Source organism: Ictalurus furcatus, chromosome 8 (genome assembly GCF_023375685.1).
Source record: "Ictalurus furcatus strain D&B chromosome 8, Billie_1.0, whole genome shotgun sequence".
NCBI classification, from domain to species: Eukaryota; Metazoa; Chordata; class Actinopteri; order Siluriformes; family Ictaluridae; genus Ictalurus; species Ictalurus furcatus.
Genome location: NC_071262.1, coordinates 20,680,582 through 20,695,139, shown reverse-complemented (window position 1 = coordinate 20,695,139; position 14,558 = coordinate 20,680,582). Strand labels below are relative to the sequence as shown.

The 14,558-nt window shown below is 39.7% G+C and overlaps 1 protein-coding gene across 11 annotated transcripts in view; it reads right to left on the bottom strand.

The window, feature by feature from the left end:
• ppfibp2b (PPFIA binding protein 2b) overlaps positions 1 to 14,558 on the bottom strand; it is a 77,948-nt gene that overhangs the window by 26,336 nt on the left and 37,054 nt on the right. For 10 of the 11 annotated variants that reach the window (XM_053631379.1, XM_053631377.1, XM_053631380.1 and 7 more), the window contains 3 exons: positions 9,959 to 10,045; positions 6,863 to 6,976; positions 546 to 683 (listed from right to left, as the gene is read on the bottom strand). In XM_053631379.1, the coding sequence (XP_053487354.1) occupies positions 546 to 683; positions 6,863 to 6,976; positions 9,959 to 10,045 (339 nt within the window). Of the gene's footprint in view, positions 1 to 545; positions 684 to 6,862; positions 6,977 to 7,968; positions 8,440 to 9,958; positions 10,046 to 14,558 lie in introns of those variants that run through there. The other variant, XM_053631388.1, reaches the window with a different exon arrangement.

Here is a 14,558-nt window from a genome sequence, read left to right as displayed (position 1 = left end):
GGGATAAACTAAGAGTGATAGAGTAGTACAAGGATAAACTGATAAAGCGACAGCGTGAGAGAGGGACAAATTGATAAAGCGATAAAGCATAAGGATAAACTGATAAAGCGATAAAGTAGCATAAGGATAAACTGATAAAGTGACAGAGCAGGAGAGGGATAAACTGGTAACATGATAGAGTGATATGAGGATTAACATAAAAAGTGATACAGTGAAGGATGGATAAACTAGAGGGAGAGAGGGATAAACTGATTAACTGATAGACTGACAAAGCCAAAAGGGGGATAGAGAGAGATACTAGTTAGACTGATAAACCGATAGATGGATAAAACCAAAGAGGATAAAGACAGATAAAGAGATATAAATAAAAAAGGGATAGAGAGAGAGAGAGATAAAGTTCATCAACTGATATTAGTAGAAGGATAATTGGATAAACCAACAGAGAGAGAGTGCAAGAAATGAACAGAAGGATAGAGTTGATAGACAGATAGATAGAGTGATAGATGGTCAAAGAGAGATGGAGTGATGGACAGATCTGACAGTACCTCAGCTTTGTGCTGGTTGTCGTCTCTCTCCGTGTGGTTATGATTGTCCTCCATACTGACCAGCTTCAGCTTCAGATATGAAACCTCATCCATCAAATCCAGCTTCTGAGTCTCCAACGAGGTGCGGTTCAGTAGCTCCTACACACACACACACACACACACACACACACACACACACAAGTAAACACATCTGAACACACGTCCACACACACATACACACACATGATCCAGGCAACACAACGAGACTTTCTGCTGCTCTACAAGCAAGTTTCCCAAGATCCAATCCTGGGGCCCTGCCAAGCAGCGCTAAATATACACACTCAACCAACGCTATTTTTACTTCCTCTTTGCCCCCCTAATGTGTATTTCTCTGCATTCCTCTGTCTAACAGCTAATTTCAGCAGAACCCCAGGACTCCAGAGCGAAGTCTCAGCTGAGAACAGACCTAATGTCCCATGATTCTCCTCAGAGGAGAACGACAAAGTTGACGTACGATCGTTTTTACCTTCTACATTAAACAGTCTGATGCTGGATCAATGAGACTGACCCGAGACACTGGGTAGATTAGGATCTGGGTGACTGCTTGCTTTCCACACACGCTTTCACACACACACACACACACACACACACACACACTGATAAATTCTATACTATATAAAGATCATTGCTGCCAAGTTAGTCACATGAGAAAATACTCGGTCCACGCCTTTCATTTCACAACTGCTGATTCCCATTCCAAGGAAAAGACACTTCTGCTTTGTTTTCAGTTAGTCGATTAACAACTGATCTGAACAATCTGAATGGTAATAAACATAAAGGTGCAATCTATAATGTTTGAACGTGTTGTTTGTGATGTCTAAAGGTGCTAACTGTACTATTTAAAGGTGCAGTGTGTAATGTTTAAAGGTGTTGTCTGTACTGTGTAAAGGTTCAGTGTATAATGCTTAATGGTACAGTATATAATGTTTAAAGGTGCAGTGCATAAGGTTTAAAGGTTTAGTGTATAATGTTTAAAGCTGCAGTCAAAATTGTTTAAAGGCACATTGTATAATGTTTTACATTGTAGTCTATAACGTTTAAAGGTGCGGTCTGTAATGTTTAAAGTTTAAGTGTATAATATTTAAAGGTGCAGTATATATTGTTTAAAAGGTGCAGTGCATAATGTTTAAAGGTTTAGTATATAAAGTTTAAAGGTGCAGTCTGTAATGTTTAAAGGTGCAGTCTGTAATGTTTTAAGGTGTAGTCTATATTTAAAGGTAAAGTTTTTAAACCAGTAATAACAACATAATTTCAAATATTTTTAAACAAAACAACAGATTTTAGTTTTGTGAATTTAGATTTTTGTTTAACACTATTCCAACGTGGAAATGAGTTTCACCTCCACATACACATCAGTGCCTTTCAACCCTGCTTCTATTCTTTTAAAAAGGTAACTTATGAGTCGTTTCAATAGAAGGTTGAGAGGAAAACACAAAAACAAGAAAAGATAAATTGCTCAGTAAAAGCATTTCTAAACATCCATCCATCTATCCATCTTCTATACCGCTTTATCCTTTTCAGGGTCACGGGGAAACCTGGAGCCTATCCCAGGGAGCATGGGGCACAAGGCGGGGTACACCCTGGACAGGGTGCCAATCCATCGCAGGGCACAAACACATTCACACACCCATTTATACACTACAGACACTTTGGACATGCCAATCAGCCTACCATGCATGTCTTTGGACTGGGGGAGGAAATTCGATGTACCCGGAGGAAACCCCCGCAACACGAGGAGAACATGCAAACACCGCACACACAGGGCCACTGTGGGAATCGAACCCCTGACCCTGGAGGTGTGAGGCGAACGTGCTAACCACCATGTGCCCGCATTTCTAAACATGTATTTTTTAAACCAATAAAAATAACCTATAGTATATTAAATTATTTATGCAGTGGGTCTCATAGCTTCAGGGTCCCTGGTTCATTCGTGAGCTTGGGATACTGTCTGTGTGGAGTTTCCCATATTCTCACCCTGCCCATGTGGGCTTCCCCCTGGGTTCTTCGGTTTCCTCCCAACTCCCAAAAACATGCCAGTAGGTGGACTGGAAAATCTAAATTGCCCCTAAGTGTGAATGTGTGTGTGTGCGTGTGTGTGTGTGTGTGTGCATGGTGGCCTGCAAATGGACCAGCGTGTATTCCCAGGATAGGCTCCAGATCCACTAATCCCTTAACAGGATAAAGCACTTACTGAAGATGAATGAATGAACTTTTCATGCAGCATTTATATAGCGCTTTTTTAACCTTAGCGGTTCCAAAGCACTTTACACTGGTTCTCATTCACCCATTCACACACACACTCACACACACACACACCAATGGCGCTAGCTTGCCATCGGGAGTAACTTGGGGTTCTTGCCCAAGGTCACTTCGGCTTGTGGAGTCATGTGGGACTGGAATCGAACCACCAACCCTACGATTAGTGGACAACCTGCTCTACCACCTGAACCACAGCTGCCCGAATTAATATGCATGTACTGCACATGCAAAATCTAAACATTACCATGCACTCCAGTAAGTAACATTAGCCAAGTTATTATACAGTTAGATAGTTGTTAAAAATAAAATTAATTTATGTCACACAGATTCAACTAAATGGAATTGACTATTTAAAAATCATGTCTTTAATTGCAAAGGTAGGCTCCACAACCACAGATCAAATTCTAGTCTAAATCCATCATCCAATCTAAACATGAGCATTCTAAGAGGACTAACGGAGAGCACTAGGGATTCATTATGACACATGTCTGCAATCGGACACTGCTGTTGCTTCAAAGGGCAACAACTGAAACTGCTTTAAACTTATCAGGGGGTGAATCATGACTGGGCTTATCGGCTTGCTCAGAACACATCCAGCGGCTGTGTAAACACACTCTCAGACGTCGTTCCATCCCGCACGATAAGCCTTAAACGCAGGGCTTGGCTGTGCAGATTTATGACTCGCTGCTTAAGAGGCAATTCAACAAATTCCACATAATCGGCCCTGGTGAGACTCATGTCTCGGACATTCAGGATGGAGTAAGTATAGTGTGGGAAAACTAACACAGTTGAATGTCAGTTACAGTAATCATTGTATGAAATCTAAAAGTGTAACCCTGTATGATTTAAAGCGGAAACCCAAATCCGGCTTAACATGTCAGATCTTAAATATATCTGCTAAGATTTTGCATCTACAGAATATCATAAATACAAATCGTGCTGGAAATTTAAGCAACTAGTGATACTAGTAACTCATAATAGCAGCTAATCGAGTTTAACCTCCCGAATGAGCCGACGGACCGGAACATTTAAGCGTTTCTCTATTTCCTAATAAGATGGATTAGGAAGCGTTCAATAACGGTATTTTCTGTATGTAAACATCGTCTAATTAAAACAGTCTTCTGCTCACCATTTTTAGATTCTGATTTCAGATATCTGTGATTTAAAGTGTTGTTCTTTTACCAAAAAATTGTGGGAAAACACAACTCTGTCAAATTACCCCATCAAACAAATACGTCTTTTGAATTGGCAGGACATCACAAGTACAAATCCTCTCAATATCAAAGCTGTCTGTGGCCATTGAGTTCAAGAAATCCTAACTGACCCTACTTTCTTGGTGGGAATGGAAAAATAAAATAAAATGGTGCCAAAATATGGGGTGTCCAAAAGGCCAGGAACCAATGAGAATAAAACTACATATACTTAATTTCATATTTATTATTTACAACACATGTTCTATACTTTCACCCGTATGCTCTACGCATTTCCTCAGCCACTGTATCACGGTTTTGAAGATGTTGCTAAACATATTTAAATAAACATATTTGGTCAACATATTCCGTCTGGTTCGTGGCTTTTCTGATAGCCTGTAGATATGAACACCCAATCAGCTACTTGTTATTCCAACAGTACATAATGAAAAAGACTGAGTTTGAAAATGTTGTTTTGCCACAGTGGTTAATTTAAAAGAATTAGTTGAAGATTGAGTCTAAATTCGCTTGTAATTTATACACGGTTTTCTACTGTAGGGTGCCAATATTTCCGGTAGTGCGTCAGATTACTGTACTGTTAGCAACTAGTCACGTTTAAGTTCCTGAGCTAAGCTGAGGAGGTTTTACCTGTGCTTTGTAATTGGATTAGTCCAATAACAGCATTTAATACGTCTTCCTTTAGCTTTGTAAAATTAAAGCAGCTAAAAACGTGACTTCTGCCCACCATTTTCAGAGATTTGTAATGTAAATAATTGTTTTTAACCAAAAAATTGTGATAGATTTCATCATAAAATGATAAACTTCATTATAGTAATTGGATCAAGTGATCTGGCCAATCACTTGACCAGATAAGGGATCAATACTAGCTCTCTGGTAGTTCTATTCTTTTACAAACCTTTCAACATGACCTGTATGTACACTGACACTATCCTTAATCCAGTCAATCTAATGAACATACAGTTGTATCAAATCAAATTTAGTAAATTAAATTGACACTCCGTTGGAAGAGGAACACTGCAGCACTCGGACCTGTCCAGGCAAGCAGAGGAAGCTACGAGGATGCACTATTTATCTGTCTATCTCTCCGTATTGGTCTCTCCCAGTCTCCTGCTCTGATTCCTGACATTCCATCTATATCTGATTCTCATATAGTGTGCGTGTCTGACTGAAAAATCAAACAAATTCTCTGGCAACATGCATACAGTATATACTAGAACAGCATTTGCATTTCCATGATGTAGATTTACAATGTTTTGGTGTTAACTCATAATACTGTACCTTGCATCATATAGATAGCATTTTATTGACTAATTAAAAAAAAAAAAATTAGAACAGTAGTTACTAGAGGCTCAAAACTGCAAATAAGTCTGTGTAGCTAATTTTTTTTTCTCCTTTGGAAAAACTGAAAATATATAGATTAAGCACATTTCATCAGATCAAAATACAAATTACACACAAGGTCTGATGACAGAATCTTCCTTTTTTTTTTGGTAGTTATTTTGGTTTGAATGAAGGGATTACAACCTTTCTGTTTAGCATGTTTGGCATTCGGAAGAAACACACCATGAACCCAGTAGAGCATTATGTATTCGAAACACATGAGATCTTGTAATATAAAGCATTACTCAAACTTAATAGTTCATCATCAAGCTACTGATGGATTAGATTTTAGCCTGCCATCTAATATCACAACCAGTCATCACTTGTAGAAGGATCAGAGACCATCTTGAACAAATCCAGTTAACAAAACCAAATACAACATGGATGACTGAATTACTTTGATCGTGACTGGAGATGGTAAAAAAAATCTATTTTACCTCCCACCAACATTCATCATTAAAAGAATCTTAAATTTTCAGCCTGAGGTCACAAAGAAATGGGCCAAAAGTTTGTGGTCACCTGACCATCCTTTGCTGCAATTATAAGCTCCAGTCTTCTGTGAAGGATTTCCACTAGATTTTGGAGCGTGGCTGTGGGGATTTGGGTTCATTCAGCCACAAGAGCATTAGTGAGGTCAGGCACTGATGTTTGGTGAGGAGGTCTGGGGTGGAGTCGGCACTCCAGTCAATCCCAGAGGTGTTCAGTGGGGTTGAGGTCAAGACACTCGTGTTCTTCCACTCCAGACTTGGCAAACTAGGTGTTCATGGACCTCTCTTTGTGCACAGCAGTAATGTCATGCTGGAACAGGTTTGGGACTCTTAGTTCCAGTGAAGGGAAACTGTAATGCTACAGCATGCAAAGACGTTCAATACAATTGTGTGCTTCCAACATTGTGTCAACAGTTTAGGGAAGAACCACATAAGGGTGAGATGATCAGGTGTCCATATACTTTACGCAAAATGTAGTAGATTAGCCAAGATAAGTCAACATAAGCAAATATATTTAATTTGTTTGTCAAGTTTTTCTACAGTGCTACAGTTGCTAACAAGTTACAGATGCTTATGTGTACAGAACCAGACCATATTATTTATCATATAAACTACAACAAAATGGACAAAAGGATGGCACTGAGCTAAACACAGAGCTAGTTTGGTCTTCAATCACATAGTTTGGTGACACTCCAGACCAGCGTCCTGTCTTCTGAGGTGAGTGTGTGGTGATGACATGTATAACAAGCGACACTATAAGCTTCCCTTACTTTACAAAACTAGAAAAGCAAACTTCACACACCAAACCTGTCCTGGCTGGTCGACTACATTTGGAATAAGGAGAAGGTTGTGAACATTCCTTTCATGGCCAAACTATCGCTTTATCACAAGAGATCAGATGACAACACAGTTTCTGGCCAAGCTGTTAGCGTGCTCCTACCTGCTGAAGCATTTCCTCTGTGGAGATAAGTTTGTGGTGATGTTCCTCCAGAGAGGCTTCCAGATCTCTGATCTTCTCTCCCTGAGCCTCCACCTGCTCTGTCAGAACACTCACCTATACACACACACACACACACACACACACACATTAACACAAAGACAAATCCACATCTAAACACTTAAGATCCCACTTTCATTCACCTAAAATGTTCCTACAAAAACACATTTCTTAAACTTCTCAACTAAACAACACAATAATCTAAGAATAATAATTTGCATTACATTTAATAATTTGCATTACATTTACTTTATGTAAGGAGTCTCCAGTGTAACAGTGAGTAAGTTTTACACCAGGGATGTTCCACAACATTAAATGCAACTATAAATGGATTAAAAAGTATGAATTATTATTGATCAATAATATAAATCATACTCATTATCAGGTTACTCTGATGTCATAAGAGGAATAAAACACTTTGGGATATGCCGTTATAGGAAAATAACCAACTTTCAGGTGGTAGCAGTAGCTCCACTTCGCATCAGGCCACATCACACCATGCTGTTGTTTATCATTTTCCCATAACAGCATGACACAGACTGTTTTATTCTTTAAATACTTCATGTTTATCTGTTGAGTCTGTGCTGCTCAGTTACTGAGAAAGTCTTTGGTTTAAATGCAAAAATGTTACTTTAATGCTATGTTAGCCATTAAAATATATAAATCACTTAATTAAAAAAAATCAATCACATTACTGAGCAAATGTTCACCTTTCGCAGTTCATGTGATATCAACACATTCGCTCAGTCACTGGCAGTTTAAAATGAGAAGCTAATTATTATTTCAATATGCAAATTTTAACGTAGTTTGTAAATGTCATACTGTACACATGTTCCACTCCCAGACAACACAGAGTCCAACTCGCACCTAAATCCACTCACAGCAATCTTTATTCACACTCTGCTCCACCCAAACAATAACCTTTACTCACACACACTCACTAAAATCCTTCTCTCATGCTCACATAGCTCTGCACACAGCTGAATCTTGGCTCAGCTACTGCATGTATTTTCACAGTTAGATAAAAACAGCTTCAATCACACACTCACCTGGTTTCACACACTGTTGAACACTCATTCAGTCTTTCTCTTTCTCCTCAGTCACTCGGTCTTTCTCTTGCAACACACTTCACATTTGTTCAACCAAACACTCTTTCACTCGTAGTTTCATGTTACTTTGGCCGACTTTAAACACACTATTTCAGCAAACTTGAAAGCAGAAATGAAACTCTTAGCGACCACATACATCCAACCAACTTTCCAAACGCTGTATAAATGCTGAGTTCGTTCACTCTGTTGTTTCGTCTTGCCACAAAACCAGCCCACCTGCTTCCAGACAGGTAAAAGGAGGAAGTGAAAGCATTGTGTGAGCCAATAGGGTTTAGCAGTGGCTCGTAGCACAAAACTTTCCACCAATCAGCAAGAGATCCTGGAGACGCTTAAGGAATGTGGCAGAAGCATGACTGCAGGCACTGTGTGTGTGTAAACCTGCTCATTCTGTGTCAGATAGACATAGCTTCAAGAAAGACTACATTTTTTTAAAGTCCACCATAGTGCCTGAAAGGTCTTTGTGAGGTCAAAGAAGAGGTCATGGCTTGTTAAACTGTCATACAGTGAGTCCATAGAGGCAGATACAAAAGCAGAACTTTTATTGCAGACAGACACAGGGAAACCGGCTCAGGGAAACAAACACGAGGAAAGACACACTAGGAATCAGCATTATCAGAAACTTAGTAACCAGAACCCCGCCCCCCCCCCCCCCCGAGTGACCCCCTCAGTCGAGCAAGGGGGAGGAGCGACGTCCCTAGCCGAGCCAGGGGGAGGAGCGACGTCCCCAGCTGAGCAAGGGGGAGGAACGACGTCCCCAGCCAAGCGAGGGGGAGGAGCAGCACTGTACCACCAACAGGGGTAGGTGAGAGAGTAAGTACACCAGCTGGGAAGGGCAGGGGTGCAATGACCGTAACAGGACCATGGAGCAGAGCGATGTCCTCAGCTGAACCCGGAAGCCGAGTGATGTCCCCAGGGGAACACAGAAGCTGAGCGACGAAATTGTTTTTCACCGCCTTTCACAGTGATATCCATCCATCCATCTTCTATACCGCTTATCCCTTCCACAGCGACATTTATTGGTAAATGAAACTCTTTACCTGTACTCATGTTTGACGCACGTGAATCTTTGGATGAATGCGTGTTGTGATGTCACATGATGCGTCTTGATTTTGCATTCATTTCTGCAAACGCAAAATCCTGGAGGGACTTGATAGACTTGCAACTTTAGGATTTCCACCAGGAGTCTTCGAAGATGTAGCGCTTGACATTTTCTTTGTAACAATTTTTGTTAACTTTGAGAGAAAGAAATGACTCTTTATATTTGCTACAATGTAAGAGATAACTAACTTGATTCACGAACGTTCCACAACATTAAACGTAACTATAAATGGAAAAACAGTATGATGTTTCTTTCATTAATCATTTGCAAAGCACTGTGATATAAGTGCTAACAGTAACTCCGCTTCACATCACACCAACAAGTTGTTGATTATTTTCCTATAACAGCATGCCCTTCTTGTTTTTTTGTTTTCTTCCTTCTGTAGCTTAGAATTCTTTTATATGGACAGATTAAAATGCAATGACAGTGAAAGCAAGATTGAAAAAAAATACCATCAGGAATATCAGCATTATCCTCAGACGTCTTGGTAAATCGGCAAAAAAAAGACTCAATAGAATTAAAATGAAATGAAGTGCAACTAGTGAACTTCAGACTACCGATGTTGAAACTACCATTTGAGTGGGTTGTGTATATGCTACTTTTTTGTAAACATGGTGAACACACTACCTAATTTGAATGTCACATATGATTTGTCGCTAAAAAAAATATACAGTAGGTCATTCTCTGCTATCACACTGACAAATTAAATATAAAATAACTTTTAGAAAGTATCTTTGCCTTCTGAAGGGAGTATAATGGCTGACTCTCAGCCTGACAGACTCTATTGTGTGGCGATGAAGAGCCCGGGTCAATTGGGGAGGAGCGACTCACCTGGAGAACCAGAGATTCTTTGTCCCCTTCTAATCTTTCCAAGCGCTCTTGATACGTCTCATTGTTCGAACAGGGCTGGCGGTTAACCTGCGAGACACCCACACACACACACACACATAGGGGAAAAGCTGAGGTGAATGAACCCACCAGTTCCAGATAAAGGCTGAGAATCTCTGGCATGATGCCAATGAGTACAATCAATGAAGAGAGGCTCAATTCAGTGTCACAAAGATCACAAAGACATTCAAAGAAACGTGAAAAGATCTGAAGTACAATACAGGGTCATGCAAAATAAACATAAAACTAGCTCCTTAGCGTATCACATTCAATACAAAGCACATTTTTTAAAACTTATGGGGGTTTTTTTGTATGAAAATTTACACATATAGACTGAGAAGGCAAACACACAGTATTCTAAAATCACCAAGTACTTGTTTTTAGGCACCTGGGAAATGGACACAGAGAACAAGCTACTGACTGTGTAACATTTTAGGTACCTAGCACTACTTGTCAAGTCTTTCATACAGATAATCTAAAGGCGTAGTGACAGTGTAAATGAGTCGAAAATGTCAGGAAGGTCAACGTTTTACTCAGACGTGTTAGTAAATTAGAAGGAAAAGACTCATTGTGACTAAAATTACACTAAGTGATTTACACTTAGCATAGACTATTAACTGAACCTCCTTGTTGAAAAACCAACACTGCAACACAACTTATAAACTTCTATCACATGAATTGGCCATTTATAAGGATTTTTTCCTCTCGTACATACTATACGGTTAAAAAGACCTGATTTAAACATAGCTCCTAATCCACCGCTGTTAAGTATAAAGCTTTCTTCAGGTCTTTCGCTTTTACCAGCTCTAACCATGGCTTATTAGCAACTTTTTGAGTCAACAGTTACATCCATATTGTAACGCCTATTAGCTTAGTCAGTAAATACTGCTGCTGTTGTAGGAGATTAGCAAACCATCAGTGACTGTCAGCGCTACGCTAGCAGAGCTAGCACCATGAGAGCAAAGCTAGCACTTGATTCACATATAATCTCTATAAAAATGCTGCTGACTTTGGGGCCTGTCAGCTGTCTTGAACAGAAGTAAAAGAAATCCAAAATCCCCCATAAGGGATGTCGGATGTGTTTGCCCAAAGGGTATTTAAAACACTTTATAAAAACATATCCTAAGCACTTTTGAGTTTAGGGCTGCCATCCTCCACTAAAAATGAAAAGCCTTATATTTCTGCTGCTGCAATAGCATGAATAAGAGAAGCACTTAGACCTTTGCTGGGAGAGATTTTACCAGGTTTATCTGTGTCTCATTCACTAAATACGCATTTTATGATATACTGGATGCATTGGTATTTAAATGACCACTTTTCGTAGCAGCAGTGCTCCAAAAAATAATACACCAGGAGCGGTCATGCTCATGTCAGTGGTAAGTTAGCTTAGCGAAGGCAGCACGAAGCTACAAGAGCTAGCACTTTTAAAAATCTGCTGCTGCATTGGGACTTGGCAGATCTCTCAGGCTACAATGCAGACCTCCATTCTCGTGCAGAACCGCTGTCTGATTTTGGACTCAACAGCTTTGGTCTTAGCTTGGCTTGCACAATGCTCCTCTTCATTTTGACTGCATTGTATTTGAACATATTCAACTCCACTGAGAAAGCCTTGATGGTTAGAGACTGGTCTGCAAAATGATTTGTACTTTATCAAACATGTGAATGCCAAGATTTATTCTCCCTGGTGGTGTAGTGGCGAGGATTCAGCGCTCTATCCGCCACCGCCCAGGTTCAATTCCCAGACACTGAACATGATTCTTGGGCAGTGGTGAATCAGTGGTTAAGGCTCTGGGTTACTGATCAGCAGGTTGGAGGCTCAAGTCCAAGTGCTGCCACTGCTGGGTCTCTTTCTGCTCAAAGGGGGTTGAATAATGGTTAACCCTGTGCTCTGACGACACCTTCCTAACATGCTGGGATATGTAAAGAAAAAGAATTTCACTGTACAGTACTGTATATGTGACAAAGTCTTTCTTCTAAATTCGTCTAATACTGGAGCATCTGAAATCGGTCAGACGCCTCCTTTAGCAGCCTTAATGATTTCAGTATCACAAAGGTATTTGTTAGGATAATGATTAACAAACTACACGTTATGCACCCCCAGCCTAATAATTCCTTCAATCACTCACTGGATGCTCCTACTTCTCTTATGTGAAGTCGTAAATATAAAGTATTTGCATTCAGGTGTTCCGCTAATGTTATCTACAATAGGTAGCTAACTTGATATATTTTGGGAATATACATAATGCAGCCAGTGCTTAAAAAGCCACTGTCTATGGCCGAATTGGTGGCTACCAAAAAAAAAAGTTAAATCCATAAAAGGCCCTGTTTCAGTAGTGACTACAGAAACAATAACTTATAAGAATGAGTGCATTAATATAAACCTGTGGTATAATGTTGATTATCAACTGAACTTATGGTATCAACTGCAAATATTGAAATCCAAAGTTCAGCTATAGTTATTACCAGTTAATGACTGCAAATAATTAAAGGGTAACATGTTGGTCATGGATATATTTTTCCTCATGAATGGAATAATAATGCAGGTGATAATTATTTGGCTGATTTGCTTTAACAAAAAAAACCAAAACAAATCAAACAAAAAACCCCCCACCAAGAATACAAGCATTAATTAAGTTTAAGAGTCATCATAAGTTCAAGACTGCTTATGGTTTTTATTCATTTTTTTTTAATGAAGCAGACAAATAGATGCTGAAATCTGGGGGTCTCCTTAGTTCAGATGTCAGGACACTGATCAGGGAGTCGGACATGTTAAGGGCTGTCTCAATCGCAAAATCCTTCCAGTGCACTGGAACGTTTGCTCCCTAAGAAATCCCAGAATGCACCGCAAAAACCAAGGAGCACCGATGCTCACTATCTTCCCTTACTGGAAATGACGTCATGTTTTCTGAAGCCTCTCAGCTTGAAAAAAAGGGGGACGAACTCTCAGCCAACGTCCTACAAATGTAAGTAGCTTGTTATTGTTGTTGTAGTTTTCAAATGATTAATTACATTTGCGATTATTACTTTTAATTAACGTTCTGTATATGATTTGTTTGAGTCTGAAGACTTCTAAGTGTTTAATGATTTTTAAACAAAAAATCCACTAGCTTGCCTATGATCCTGCTTGACATAACAGAAATCACATAAAACGTGTGATTAAGCTAAAAAAATTTTATATGGCATATAAAATGTAAACATTTGAAAGTTTTTCATTAATGGTGACGTTTTACAAAGCGAGTATGTAGTCATGTGGCCAGAAATTCAGTTATCAGTGTCCCAATGTGTAGTGAGACAAGGTCCTTACCAGTGCCCCAACTCGTGTACACAACATACTGATTCACCACCTATGGAGCTAGGGAGCTGATTGAGACATACCCTGGGTTATTTATGAGGTGTGTGCTAATTGGGAACATGTGGTTGTCACTGGAAGTCCGGGTCAACTATAATAAGCTATCTGATCATGTGACAGGTCATGTGACTGGGTTTGTTGTTCAATGTTTGACTAAGGAGTCTGAGAAATGGAGTTTATATTGGTTCGTGGACCAGGCGTGACATGCTATAAATAATGTTCATTAAAGAAACCTTAATTAAAATGTTACCAGTGTGTGAGTTTCACAAAGTGCTTTGAGGTAGCAGAGGATAGGGAAAAAAAACATATTGCCGTTAAGTCTTCCCAATTACCAAACATGTGACATGTTACATAGTTGAGATATAAACTCAGTTTTTCATACTTTATGCAGATTTGTGAACGATTAAGACATAATAAACCGTGTGGATATTTGACCGAAGAAACTGTTGCTTGCACAAAGTCAGAACTAGAGTTAGAATATAGTTTCTTGTTTAGCAAGAAAGAGAGAGGGAGAGATTGTGGGTGTGGGGGTATAAGAGGGAAAGACATTTCCTTTGAGGCAGCATCACTCACAGGCCCTGGAATTTCCCCCAAAAAATCAATTCAGGACATTATTATTATGGCACTGTCCAAGAATGCATGACAGAGCCGATGGTGTATGTTGTAATGAACACCTCCCTGTTATGACAGCCAGGGTTTACAGCCTGGTGACTGTAATTCAATATATAATTATTGACTATTTCCACAAGAACGTAATGCTTAGGTGCTATGTGGGTGTAACAGTGCACTCTGTTGCCAGATCTCATTAGATCCCCTTTTCCTTCGAACCACAAGACCTCATAAATTTAATCAACCATAACGAAGAATGTGAAAGCTTCCCAAAACAAAGCTCTGTTTGTTGACACACAGGAGCGCTTTAGTTTTGGACTGGAGTTACACTGGATTTTAACGTGGCTATCAAGTAATGGAAGACTATCCATCCATTTTATGTACCGCTTAGCCTACACAGGGGTACAATCGTACACACATTTACACACACACTACGGACAATTTGGAAATGCCAATCAGCCTACAATGCATGTCCTACAACGCATTACTCGGGGAGGAAACTGGAGTACCCAGAGGAAATCCCCAAAGCACAGGGAGAACATGCAAACAGAGGAGGGAATCAAACCCCCAACCCTGGAGGTGCGC